Source organism: Coffea arabica, chromosome 4e (genome assembly GCF_036785885.1).
Source record: "Coffea arabica cultivar ET-39 chromosome 4e, Coffea Arabica ET-39 HiFi, whole genome shotgun sequence".
NCBI lineage: Eukaryota > Viridiplantae > Streptophyta > Magnoliopsida > Gentianales > Rubiaceae > Coffea > Coffea arabica.
In genome coordinates, this window is record NC_092317.1 from 9,523,244 (window position 1) to 9,537,148 (window position 13,905).

Here is a 13,905-nt window from a genome sequence, read left to right on the forward strand (position 1 = left end):
GAAGCAGAAGTTATACACGGAGCTCGTGGAGAGACCACCCAAGTCAGTCCGGGAGACGCTGGACCGAGCTCACGAGAAGGCCAACGCTGAGGAGGCCAATCACTTGAAAAGCGCGCAAGAGAGGCAGAGGGATGACAAACGCCGAAGGATCACCGACCAGGGAGACGTGCGACGTGACCAGGGACGAAAGAATAACTATGGCTATCCGCCCAGAAGCCGGCCCCTGGGGGGAGATAAGCCTTGGACTTCTCTCACGGCCCCCAGAGCTCGGGTTCTTGCGGTGATGGAGCAGGAAGGGCTCTCCCGATCTCTACTGTGCATACCACCGAGATGTGGGGCACGATACTGAGGACTGCCGCCACCTTAAGAAGGAAATCGAAAAGCTGATACGAAGAGGTCATCTTGGCCAGTTTGTCCGTGAGGGGCGAACTGATCAAAAGCAAGGGGGTTTCAAACGAGATCGGGGTACCAGCTCGCACGACCGACCTCGGGGTCCTCGGGATCGAACTCCAGAGCAAGGAGTTCAAAACCTAGCGGGAGTGATCAACACTATTGCAGGGGGACCTGCTGGGGGAGATAGCCATACGGCTCGGCGAAATAACCGACCTCCCCCCAGTGGGAAGAGCTCGAACAAGCGCTTAAAGATGTACGAGGAGATCATCTATGGGCCAGAGGACGCGGTACCCTTAGCCTCCAATAATCATGAGGCAATTGTGATAGAAGTCATCACGTTCAACTACAAAGTAAAGAAGGTATACATCGACAATGGGAGCGCATCGATGTGTTGTACTACAAGGCCTTCAGAGAACTGCAGCTGGAAGACAAACTGCTCATCCCAGTTCGTACTCCTTTGATAGGTTTTGCAGGTCCGCCAGTGAGGCCAGAAGGAATGATAACCCTCATGGTCACTGTAGGGGAATCACCGAAGTGCCGAACTGTTCCGGTGAATTTCGCGGTGGTGAAGGAACCGTCCTCCTACAACATGATACTAGGACGGCCAACCCTAAACGCACTCCGAGCTGTCTGTTCAACCTTACACCTTAGCATGAAGTTTCCAACGCCCGATGGAGTGGCCGAGGTGCTGGGAGACCCGGAGGTAGCTCGGGCCTGCTATATCGCAACCCTCAAGGGTAAGGAGAAGCTAGTAGCCCAGGCAGCCTATCTGGAACCCTGGGAACCTGCTGAAAAAGAGGAGAGGTTGGAGACGGACGAGAGTCTGGTTGAATTGCCTATCTACCCTGAACGACCCGACCGTGTGGTTAGGGCTGGATCTGGCCTAAGCGAGCTAACGCGGAGAGCCCTGCAGTCTCTCCTGGAGGAATACGCCGAGATTTTTGCTTAGAGTGCCAACGACATGCCCGGAGTTCCTCCCGAACTGGCAGTTCACAAGTTGCACGTGGACCCAAGCATCCAGCCAGTAAAACAAAAGAAGAGAAACTTCGCGCCTGAGCGCAACGAGGTCGTTAAAGAGGAGGTAGGCAAGCTGTTGGAGGCCAAGATTGTGAAAGAGATCTACTATCCGACCTGGCTAGCCAACCCTGTGCTGGTCAAAAAGGAGGACAGGGCTTGGCGGATGTGCGTGGACTTCACCGACATGAATAAAGCTTGTCCGAAGGATTGTTACCCCCTCCCTCGCATCGACCAGCTGGTAGACTCGACTACCGGATGCGAGGTTTTTTGCTTTCAGGATGCCTTCAAAGGGTATCATCAGATAGCCCTGGATGAGGAGGATCAGGAGAAGACCGCCTTCATCACCGAGTACGGCACGTACTGTTATACCACCATGCCATTTGGGTTAAAAAATGCTGGCGCGAGCTATCAGCGGCTGGTCAACAAGCTGTTCAGAAGCCAAATCGGCCGAAACATGGAGGTATACGTAGATGACATGCTGGTGAAAAGCCGAACTCAGGAGCAGTTCATCGACGACCTCAAGGAGGTCTTTGGCGTCCTACGGAGCTCGCGGATGCGATCGAACCCCAAGAAGTGCACTTTCGGGGTTAGGTCGGGCAAGTTCCTGGGGTACATGATATCCAAGGACGGAGTAAGGGCTAATCCCGACAAGGTAAAAGCTATCACGGACATGGCTCCTCCCCGAAACATAAAAGAGGTCCAGCGGCTAGCTGGCAGGATGGCGGCCCTAAACAGGTTCTTGTCGAAGTCTGCAGTTCGGGGTTCCCCCTTTTTCAAAGCCTTGCGACGAGGTCCTCAGTTTGAGTGGACCCCCGAGTGCCAGCGAGCGTTCGACGAACTAAAAGCCCACATCGCGCAGTTGCCAGCCTTGACCTCTCCCGCACAAGGAGAAACCTTATTTATCTATCTAGCAGTGGGGGAGGAGGCAATCAGTGCGGTGCTAGTTCGGGAAGAAGGCAAAATCCAGAAGCACGTATACTACGTCAGCCGAGCTCTGCAGGGCGCGGAGCCAAGGTACACCTCAATTGAGCGGTATGTTCTGGCATTAGTTCACGCGGCCCGGAAGCTCAGGTCGTATTTCCAAGCTCACCCCGTGATAGTAATGACCGACCAGCCTCTCAAGCAAATTCTTTCGAAACCTGATGCATCGGGAAGAATGGTGAGGTTGGCCGTGGAGCTGTCCGAGTACGACCTCAGCTACCAACCCCGCACGGCCATTAAAGCCCAAGCATTGGTAGATTTCATAGCCGAAGGAATTTCCTTTGGACAACAGGAATCGCAGGTCGAGTTGGCCAGAGACGCAGCTAAGGCCGAGCGGGCCGGAGAGGCTGCCGAGGTCGCGCAGGCCGCCATGTTCGAACTGACCCAAGACGCAGCTGAGGCCAGGCAGGCCGGAGAAGCTACCGAGGTCACCCAAGCCGCTAAGACTTCCAAGACCGAACAGACCATAGACGCAACCGAGGCCGAGCAGGCCAGGGAACCTGCCGAGGTCATACAGGCCACAAAGGAAGCTACGGGCGAGCCGAACGGAAACGCAGCGGAGGCCGAACAGGTCAGAAATGCTGTGGAGGACGAGCAGGCCGCCGGAAAGGTAGGACAGTCCATTCCGACCTGGACGCTGTTCGTGGATGGGTCGTCGAGCAAGGAAGGATGCGGAGCGGGGCTTCTCTTGACCAGCCCCATGGGGGATGAATTGGCCTACGCCCTGAGGTTTGATTTCAAGGCCTCCAACAACGAGTCCGAGTACGAGGCCCTGGTCGCGGGGATGATGATAGCTCGAAAGTTGGGGGCCGAATCAATAGAAGTCTACAGCGATTCGCAGCTGATAGTAAATCAGGTAGGGGGAAGTTATGAAATTAAAGAGGAGCTACTAAGAAGGTACGTCGCCAGAGTGCATGAGCTGAGAGCTCAGTTCAAACTGTTCACGCTCAAGCAGGTCCCGCGAAGCCAGAATAAGAGGGCAGACGCACTGTCCAAGCTCGCCTCCACCTCAGTGGGCACATTGAACAAAGAGTTCTTGGTAGAGGTCGTCAGGAATCGGGCATATGATTGGGTAGATGCGGCCGTTATTCAAGTAGTGAGCTCCTGGATGGATCCCCTAGTGCGGTACCTGGCCAATGGAGAGCTCCCCTCAAGTCGGGTAGAAGCACGACGGGTCCTTCTCAAGTCGCGGGGATACGAGCTCTCGAATGGGGTACTTTACAAAAAATCATATCTACGTCCATGGTTGAGGTGCGTGACTACAGAGGAAGGAGACTATATCCTGCGTGAGCTGCATGAGGGTATCTGCGGGAACCATGTCGGCCCGAGGGTTCTGGCCAAAAAAGGAATGTTGTCTGGATATTACTGGCCCACCATCTTCTTGGACTCAGCCGAGCTGGTAGCCCGATGCAAATCCTGCCAACTGCATGCTCCGATCCACCATGCCCCAACTCAAGAGATGGTGCCTCTTCAGAGCCCTTGGCCCTTCTTCCAGTGGGGGGTAGACCTGCTGGGCCCGTTCCCTCGAGCTCCTGGGGGTTATGAACACATTGTGGTGGCTGTGGATTACTTCACCAAGTGGGTGGAGGCCGAGCCCCTTATCACCATTAGCAGCAGGTCGGTCCAGAAGTTTCTCTGGCGAAACATTGTTTGTCGATTTGGTATACCCCGGGTCCTGGTCTCAGACAACGGACGACAGTTCGTGGACAACTCTCTCCAAGGTTGGTGCTCGGAGCTCGGAATTCGGCAGCACTTTACCTCGGTAGGTCATCCTCAAGCCAATGGTCAGGTAGAGAACGTCAATAGGACCATCCTGCATGGCCTGAAGACCCGAATAGAGTCTGCTCAGACTGGATGGATCGACGAGCTGCCCACAATACTATGGTCGTACCGGACCACTCCTCGAACTGCCACCCAGGAAACTCCTTTCGCCGTTACTTACGGGGCAGAGGCCGTGATTCCGGCAGAGATCGGTGTTCCCTCGGGCAGAGTTCAGAACTTCATAGCTCGGGACAACGAGGACGAGCTACGTCTTAACTTGGATCTGCTGGAAGGAAGGAGAGAAGAGGCGGCCATACGTATGGCTAAGTACAAAGGACAGATTGTGCGACACTACAATGCTAGGGTGAGGTCTCTGTCCTTCAAGCCAGGGGACCTGGTCTTGAGGAAGAACAGCGTGAGTCGGCTTCAGGGCACGGGCAAGCTGGATCCAAATTGGGAAGGTCCCTATGTGGTGAAATTGGCAGACCGAGCTGGATACTGCAAGCTAACCCACCTCAGCGGGGAAGAGGTCTCGCGTACCTGGCACAATTCCAACTTGCGGATTTTCCGTTAAACTCGCGCATGACATCTCGTCTCAAGGTCAAGACTTTTATTAATATCGATGTATTTGGTTAATAAGTTATTTTGTCTTAGAGAATAGCTCATTTAGGTTGGCATAAGGCCGAACTGATGTGTTTATGTCAAGAAATTTTGCAAATGCGACTAAGTATGAAGCAAAAGAAAGGCTTTTCATTCCATTCGATAAACTGTACAAGAGAAGAGCTCATACAAAAAGAACTGTCTACTAACAGTTCGGCTCCTATCCTAAAGCCCTACTCTAGTTCTCCCCCTCCTCCTCCTCCTCCTGCTCGGATTCGGGGGTGGAGACTGGCAGCAGGGGATCAGCAACTAGGTCGGCTAGCTTCCGTCCATGCGTGTAGCCTTCCACCAGGCGGTCGAGCTGCTCTACGGCCAGGGGGTTGTAACTGGGAAAGTTTCCCAGATCGAACCCGGGTAGACCCAACCCTTGCACTTCCTTCAGGGCTTGGGAATACCCATGCTGCAGCACGGGAGTATTCAAGATAGCCAGGTCGCCCCTAAAGTCCTCTGATCGGAGGAAGGCTCGCACGCCCTCCTGGCATCCCTCGGCCCTGGCCGCCTCCGCCTGAGCAGCCAGCTCGGCTGCCTTCTGTTGCTCTTCCTTCAGTTGGGAGGTCAGCTCGGAGTTCTTCTTCAGCTCCAGCTCGAAGTTTGTGTGGACTTGCGCGAGTTGCCTCTTCAGGCCTTCAGCTTCGGCCACAGCTGCTTCGTTCTGACTGAGCAGTTTCTCGTTGGTCGCCTTCGTTTCGCTCATCAGGGGGAGCAGGCTCTCGTAGCGCTTGGCCAGCTCGGACCCAACCACGTTCACCTGAGCTGTGCCCGTATAGTAATAGTCGAGGAGGTCGGACGAGTCCATGGCCTTAACTAAGTTGTAGTCCCGTGGGAGGACGGCCCCATGAGCGAGCTCCCGGGCCACCTCGGGGAACTGTGCTCGATCATTTATGGATAGTTTCCACTGGGGGCAGAAGTGCATGGGGTGTTGATGCGTCGTCAACCGAGTCTGGGGGTCGAAAAGCAAGGAGCTCTGGCGTTGCCACAGGTTAGGGGGAGCTTCAGCCCGGGCTTGTTTCTCGGCGGTGTTCACGCCGTAGTGGCCGCCTTGAGCAGGCTCAGGTGTTGGCCTCTCCTCCCGAGTTGGGGACGAATTCGTCTCCACCCTAGCTCTCTTGGCAGTTGTCTTCTTTTTCTTCTTCTTCCCAGCCTCAACCGCCTTGGAGGATTGAGCAGGAGCTGGCTGAGGTATCGGAATTGGCGCCGATCTGGCTGGGATGGCCGAGGGATTCTGAGTGGTAGCGCCCGGGTTGCTGGCACCGCCAATGGACAGAAGTGAGGAAAACCGCTTCACTGCACAAACAGAAGCCCAGGAGGGCAATGCCTAAAAAAAAAAAAAAAAAAAGGGAAGACGGAAGGGCAGGATAGTTACAGGTGTCTAGCTCGTCCGGGGAGAGTGGTCTATCCTCTGGTGAGGGATCCGAGGAGCTAGCTCGGATCAGCCCCGCCGCCCAAAGCTGGTCGTTGCTGAGTTCTTTCACGTCCAGCTTCGCGTCCGAGCTGAGTAGGCGGCTAAGCTCGGACACGGGGAGCGGGGACGGAAGGGGATCTGAGACTTGAGTCTCTGCTCTCCAGGTAAGGGGAGGAAAACCTAGGTTCTTCACGAAGAAGAACTGAGGCTTCCAGTCCTTGATAGAGGAAGGTGCCTCCGTGAACAGCTCGCGGGTGGGGGTTTTCGCTCCACTTCGGCGGGCAAAGTAGAACCACCCAGGCACCTTCCCGCTGACCTTCATCTGGAAGAAGGCTCGGAACAGGTCAAGAGAAAAAGGGATTTCGAGTGCTCGGCAGAGGATGAAAAAGCCTATGATGGAGCGAACAGCATTGGGGATGACCTGAGTTATGCGAATACCCCAGAAGGTAAGGATAAAGAAGAGGAAATTGGGGATGGGCAGGCGGAGACCAGCCATCAGCTGGTCCCTGTAGATCGCCACGAAACCAGGGGGAGGTCGGCTGGCGACCTCCCCTGGGCGGGCGGCCCTGGGCTCGAATTGGGCTGGGATTTCATATTTTTCCGCCAGCTCGTCAACATCTTTTTGCTCCAGGGCTGGGGGAATAGTGTCGACCTCCCCAAAGTCGCCACTCGGCCCCCCCGAGGTCCCTACCGCCTTCTGATCTGGAGCTGCATGTTCAGCTGCTCCGACTAGAGGCTGGGCAGGTCGCTCGGCCGGGCTCATTATTCTAACAGGAGACAGGTTGGGAGAGGCTACGGGTCTTGGCCCAAATGAAATAGAAGGAGAAGAACTAAAGGAATCTGAAGAGCTGCTATCTAAGAGTATGGGGCTAGCTGTTCTATGCCTATGGGCTGAACTAGTGACGTCAGAACTATCAGAACTGTAAGAAGACATAAAAAGGAAAGGGGAACTTACTGATGGAAGGAGATCGGATGAAAGGATGATCTAAGGAATGCGCGAACTGACTCTGGGCTCCTAAGGCAGGGCGACCCGACGTATTCTCGAAGGAAAAAGGATGAAGCAGCGAACTAGGGATTGAAGGAGCGAACTGATAGAGTGAAGGAGAAGGAGTGAAAATGACGCCCAAGAGGCCTATTTATAGGCGATTCTCAGGGCGGGAAAGCGAGAGGGCACGCATTTATTTGAACTGTTTATGGGGAACCGTTCCTAACTGTCATAACTGGTCGACGCGTCGGACGGTTGAGGTGGCAGACGCGAACCGACGCGACGGTTGCTTGCACCACTCCCCGACGGGGGCCCCACACCGAGTTGACACGACGCCCTGGAAGTCGGCCTAGATTCATGCGCATGTTCGATGACTCTAGACTAGAGGGGGGCTAGTGTAGTAGGGCCCATGCGCACATCGGCCCGGTCCATAAATACATCAGTCCGGCCCACGAGTTCGGACATGAATAGCTGGTCGGAGTGTCAAGTCAGTTCGCAGGTCCAGATGGGCGCCGCCTCCCAGGCGGATGGGCCTGATGGGCTGCGAAGCTCGCATTTATCGGAGCTGGGTAGTGGAGCCCTAGGAGCCGTTTCTCTCCAACAAAGACTCCTTGTCCTACCAGGAAACTACTACCTGTGACTCTATAAATATCACGCGTAGGAAAAACACAAGGTACGCTACTCATAGTGCAAACTCTACTCTTCTACTTACGAATCCATTCTGACTTGATCGTCGGAGTTGCTTCGGGGGACTTAGCCCCGCAGCTCGTTCACGTGCAGGCCGAATGCTTGACCAGCTCGCTCCCCAGGCACCAGGCCAGTTCGGACCTTCACTTCGGCAGTCGCATCAGTAACAATAACTTCTTGAAACAGGCCACTTGACAACCTCTCAACTGTAGGTGGGCCATAGAGAAACAACATCAACCCGGTGATCTATAATGGGATGCATACATGAAAAAATAGGGAACTATAAACATGCGTTCTGCTACCACAAAGTTCACATGGAACTAAGGGTTAAAGAAATCTGACACAGGCAGGAACCACATTAACCAAACAGAGCTCAACATGAATGTATATGCACATAAACTTCAAATAGTTGACATATACATGACAAATTGGTGATCTGGCCGTAGGCAATGAACAACAGATATGCTGAGAACTCAGTCAAACGTATTCTCAAGGCCCACAGGATTGTCGAGTATTATAGGCAGGCTAATTGTATAATAGCTAAAGAAGATGAAGAAAGAAGCTCCAACTGATTAGAGAATTCTAAGAACTGAAGCAGGTTTTTTCTTGAAAAAAGAAAAGTGATGGTCTGGAAGCCGGTGTTGACAATGTAATTAAGATCTCATTTGCCGAATAACACAGCAAATTGGGCCAAACAACCCCCCCTCCAAAAAAAAAAAAAAAGGAAACGAGAAAGTTAGGGAACAAAATGGTGGGAAAAAGTGCTGCAGCGTGTGATCCATTAGAATAAAAGTATGAACATACTAGGCCAGTACAAACTATTTGGATTCGATGTTGCCAGACAACAAAAACATGTTTGTACGAGAATGAGCAAACAAGGATATAGTGTGAAAAAAGGGACAGTAAGCAAATATCACCTGAAGACTGCATGAGCGCAGCATGCATACACTTCCCTTGCCCCTTCATCATGCAAAAGAGCTGCTCCTTTTACAATGGTCCCTGAAACCAACCATCAGTTACTAGGTTAATTGTCAAGATCTACATGGCATGAAAAAAAAAACTACATGACCAACTAATTGGTACTATAGAATCAGAAAGATGCTTCAAATAGCAAAACGAGATTAAAAACGAGAAAAGATAACTTTATGTTAGAATAAATAAAAAAACAAATCCAATATTTTTACTGGAAAATGTTAGTGCTCTGCGATGAAGTTTTAAATAAAATCTAACCACCAATTACTGCCATTGGATGTTTCTTTTTGACAATAAAATACACTGCCCAACTCATTTTATGTAGTCCTGCATCTGTTTTTGCTAGGCTAAAAGTATAAAGATTCCATATACGAACAATTTGAGATGCATCACACGTAGTATCTATTCAAACTTAAAATTTTCATTCTATTCATGTCATGTCATGCATCTAGTCCCACTCATCTAAAGAAATTCTTGCACTGTCAGAGTTAGAAAAGTTAATCCTAGGTTTTAGGCCGCCTTGTTTCATTTAGTAATTAAAACAAAAGAAACTAAATTTTTTAGCTTCTTAGCTAACTTTCTTGAATTGGGTCCGTGTATTAGCATACAATTACATCTTCCATGGGACAGTACTTGTGTTCTAACTCCAGGATTTGGCAATTTGACAATTTTCTCTTTTTTTTTTAAACTTTGGCTACATTACAGAAAAGTAGTAAACAAATATTAATTTAAAAAAAAAAGCAACAAATTCCAAAGTTGGTGATTGTTTGGACATGGTTTCTAACGTTCTAGTCTAACAGCTGCATCAGTTAGTAGAACGAAGTTTTAGTTTATGTGATCTAGCAAGGCAACTTTGCTGTTTAACAACAGCGAAGGGGTGATACATCCTAAGTAGAACGAAGTTTTATTTTATGTGATCTGGCAAGGCAACTTTGCCGTTTAACAACAGCCAAGAGGGGATACAACCTTTTCACTTGATAGCTAAGTAATGTTGATCTTTTTCTGTATCTGGTGTCTTTTGTACTTTGGGGACTTATTTATTGGCTGATTAATTAAATCAGCTTCCTTGATGCTGCTCAAAAATGCAAAGATTAAGATGGTTGGACTCTGTAAACTATTTTGAAATGGTGTCTTACTAACATATTATTATTAGAAAAAGAAAAAAGAAAAAAGCCCAATTAAATTGCATTTTTTGGGGAAAAATTACTATAGTAACTTCTTAGGATGTCATAAATATAAGGTAAAAAGGTAATTGAAAAATGTGTAAAACAAAATATTCAGAAAAAAGAAATTTTTTTGTGTCCAACAAATGCACTATTTGGAATGTTACAAAATGTTATAATAGCATTCTCTACCCAATTTCGTGATGCCACAGTTGCTACATTAGCCCCTCATCCAGGGAAGGATAACTGCCTTAAAAATTAAGCCAAACTTTCTTCTTTATCTTCCACGACTAGTCCTTTATATCCCAGCAAAGTTTTAGTTTCAAAACTACGGCTATGACGAATATCTTAACAACCAATCTAGATTTTCTCTCATATAATTTGATACCTTTACTTGAAAGAAGAAGAAGAACTTCCTGTGAAATGCTACCAGATAGATAGTCCAGATAATTGTTCATTGTTTAAGGTACACACCACACATCACTATCAAAAAGGAAGCAATTTTTACCCCAACGCATCACATTCTATTGGCTGGTCACCTCTATAAATTGTATTCAAACTGCTATAGTCTGCATAGCAGGCCAAGTGTAAAAAGCCAGGTCCAGAAGTAAAGATTAGTTTCTTTCTTCACCATTCTTACTTTGAAGGCAAACTCAAGTATGGCTAATTCATCAGGACTCCTCAAACTAGGGACTCTTGTAATGTTCGTATCCATGCTTATCATGAGTTTCTCCCATGGAGGGCAAGCACAAATCTCCTGTGACACTGTTGACAACGACCTGTTTCCATGCCTTAGCTTCGTCCTGAATGGTGGAAAAGTTGCACCTGCTTGCTGTAGTGGTATTAAGACTCTACTCAGCCTCGCTAAGACTAAAACTGATCGCCAAAGTGTTTGTTCTTGCTTGAAATCTGTTGCTCAGAGTGCTACTGATGGTCAGCTCAAGAATGCTGCACAAATCCCTCATCTGTGTGGTGTTAATCTCCCATACAAGATTTCTCGCAACATCGACTGCACAAAGTAATGTTCTATCTTGCACACTCTTTAATCTGTATATTTTTCATTATAATCACTAGCGTTCTAGGCATTCAATTCTACTGTAATGAAATTTTCGGAAAAAAAACAACTTTTAATTGTACAAGATGACGAAAAAAACGCAAAGAAGAAATTACAAAAAAGTGTGGAAGGTTTTTTAGAACATGGGTACTTATCGGAGGATGAAATTTTCCACGATGGCAATTTTTTTAGATACAAATGGTATTCATTGAATAAGTTTAGGCAGTGTATACCAATTTTGCAGTTCTAAAGTGTTTCAGAAAATGTTAGAAACGTAGAATAGGATATCGCAACGGATCTTCTGTACCACATCCTGTCTCATATCCTGTCTCACTCCTTAGAATCTCGCCAAGTGTTCCTTAATAAACCAAACCCTCAAACAACCCAACTCGAACCATATTAAGTTAATTAATCGATTAACCAGGCAAAGAAACTTAATCTCTTTAACCAATACAACCAAAACCAAAAATATTAAAAATTCTTTAACCAAAATCACATTTATCAACGGAGAAAACCCTAAAACCCAAACAACCTCTGTCCGCTTCATCATCTTCACCATTCAGCTTTGACGAAATATTCACGGATATGGTCCGAGATGCCGAAAAGGGTTTGCACGAAGATGCATTGGCATTGCACATGAGAAACAACTTTTTTACGAGGATGAGATAAAGCGTCGAAGCTCTTCCCAAAGGTGAGAAACAACTTATTTCTTAAAAACCTTGGTGGGTTTCTTCGAAGCTCTTTCTTATGGTAGAAATATATTTAGTTTAAGTGTAAATTTGTACTGGGTAATGGGTACTTCCGCTTCCGAAAAAAGTTTTGTTTTTGGATGCAAAGTTAATTTAGCTTTTGTTGTTTGCGTCAAAGGTCATCAGATTATGTGCTCTCAATGGGCAATTGGACGAAGCTCACCACCTGTTCGATCAAATGCCTAAGAGGAAGATGAATCAAACTGTAAGGTAAAAACAGCACATTTACCTTTCGTGGGATTTCATGACCACAAGACAAACATTGCTTGAGATATGGAGGTATAACTTGCAGGTTCTGTTTCTTCTAAGGCTTGCATATTCGGATGATATGTATAAATGGTTAAACACAAAAATTTGGTAAAATGATTAAAGAAGGTTCAGACTGGGATTGAGCTTTGTAGGAAATGAGTTCTGTTTTTTGATTGTTTTCTTAGTTATACTGGTCCATAATGCCAACTAAGTGTCTCCAGGCCTAAATTTGTAAAATCTCATGTCTAAGAATTTGTTTCTACAGGCTTTATTTTTGTTCTCAGCAACCGAATTTAAGAATGAGAAACTAGCATTGCTATCTTATCTAAATTTTTTGGTGTATATGCTTAAAATATTTTTGATCAATATAATCCTTGGTTCTTGTCCTTTTTGGCCTATTCTAACTCATCGTGACTTTGTAACAGGGATGGAGGGATAAAGGGACTTTTTACAGGAGTTGGTCCTCGAGTGGCCCGGGCAGGCCCTTCAGTGGGGATTGTTGTTTCATTTTATGAAGTTGTCAAATACGCTTTGCAGCAGAGACATTTGACATAGTGAAAGAGAAGTTTCAGCATCTTACTCGATTTCTGACTCTTACCATATCTTTTGAAGATCCTTTTCATCTAATGGGTTGGTGAACAAGTTGGCGGCATTGACTTAATTGGCAAGGATCCAGGGCATAGTCGGGCAACAAACAGTGTCCGGGAAGGTGCATCTTTGATGGAAAACAATTAAACTGCATGTTTTCCGCTCTGTTTTGGCATGGGAAGATTGTTGCTTCTCATTGTTTGAGGGACGTAGTGGTTATACTGCAACACTGGAATTTAGAAAACTGCACTTGCATCTCTAGCTTTGAGATCATTTCTAGTTATGCATTATTCCTTCCACTAGTGAAGAAAATAAAATTCCGCAGTATATCTCAGCAAGATGTCCACTTTCCATCTCTAGCTTTGAGATGATTTGAATCAAGCGACATGCTGGGAATAAATGACCATTTTCTGGTATACTATTTGTCGAGTGGCCAAGTTGAACACTTTCACGGTTCACATAGAAAAAAAAACACTAGAGAGCGAAAGGAATTAATTGAATTTATTGCATTAATTGAACTTATTTGATCTGCTTGTAACATAGGTTAGTAAATATTAATTCCGAACAGAGACCATTAATTGAATTTATTGTATTATTTTACAACGTGGTCAAAGACATACGTGTCCATCAGCCGAGGAATTTCAAGCAAGTCAAGCAAAGTACAATGGTTTGCCAGAAGAGTTTGGTTCATCTTCCTCTTCTCCAATATTTGTTCTGCAAAATCAACGAACCCAGAGCAACCAGAAGTTAACTTTGAGATTTCAGATATTTGCCAAACAAGAGAAACATATGACCTAATATAACTTTATCATCAACACAACTCGGAGACTATATTTGTGGTTTTTGATCAATCTTTATTGCCTCTTCAAAGAATACTCTGTTAGCAAATGAGCCATTTCTGCTTTGCATACTTTATTAACAAATGAACAATCCTGTCTTGTATAGATTGACTGTCAAAACCACCTGTAACAAAGAATGGAGTACAAAATAGTGCAACGGGCAAATGATGGAAATGTCCATTTACGTGCATAAGTTCTATTAGTTTTCATAGCATACCTTAGCATAAAGGGTAATATGAATCATTTTAAGAGTTCGATGGGCTATTTGATAAAAAAAAAAATAGTTGAATGGGTGAACGAGACTTTTGAAAAGTTTGATGATGACCTGCACTTTATCCAAAATACTATTGTCATATAGAAGTTGATAAAATGTAATAACAAGACTACTATAAAGCTTGCAATTAT

General features: G+C 47.0%; 1 protein-coding gene and 1 long non-coding RNA gene across 3 annotated transcripts; both read left to right on the forward strand.

Moving 5' to 3' along the window:
• Positions 1-10,680: 10,680 nt before the first annotated feature.
• LOC113740704 (non-specific lipid-transfer protein 1-like) lies at positions 10,681-11,043 on the forward strand. Its single transcript, XM_027268236.1, has one exon. It carries the CDS (start codon positions 10,681-10,683, stop codon positions 11,041-11,043), a length of 363 nt encoding a protein of 120 aa, XP_027124037.1.
• A 502-nt stretch (positions 11,044-11,545) lies between these two features.
• Positions 11,546-12,601, forward strand: LOC140005710 (uncharacterized). Of its 2 annotated transcripts, none has more exons than XR_011813277.1 (3): positions 11,546-11,766; positions 11,943-12,103; positions 12,499-12,601. It is a non-coding gene; the product is annotated as an uncharacterized lncRNA (long non-coding RNA). The 2 variants fall into 2 exon arrangements; XR_011813278.1 differs by having other exon boundaries at positions 11,548-11,766; positions 11,943-12,034.
• Positions 12,602-13,905: the final 1,304 nt, after the last annotated feature.

Bases quoted from the DNA above. Each gene is read 5' to 3' on its own strand.
- LOC113740704 (XM_027268236.1), top strand. From the start codon at position 10,681: ATGGCTAATTCATCAGGACTCCTCAAACTAGGGACTCTTGTAATGTTC.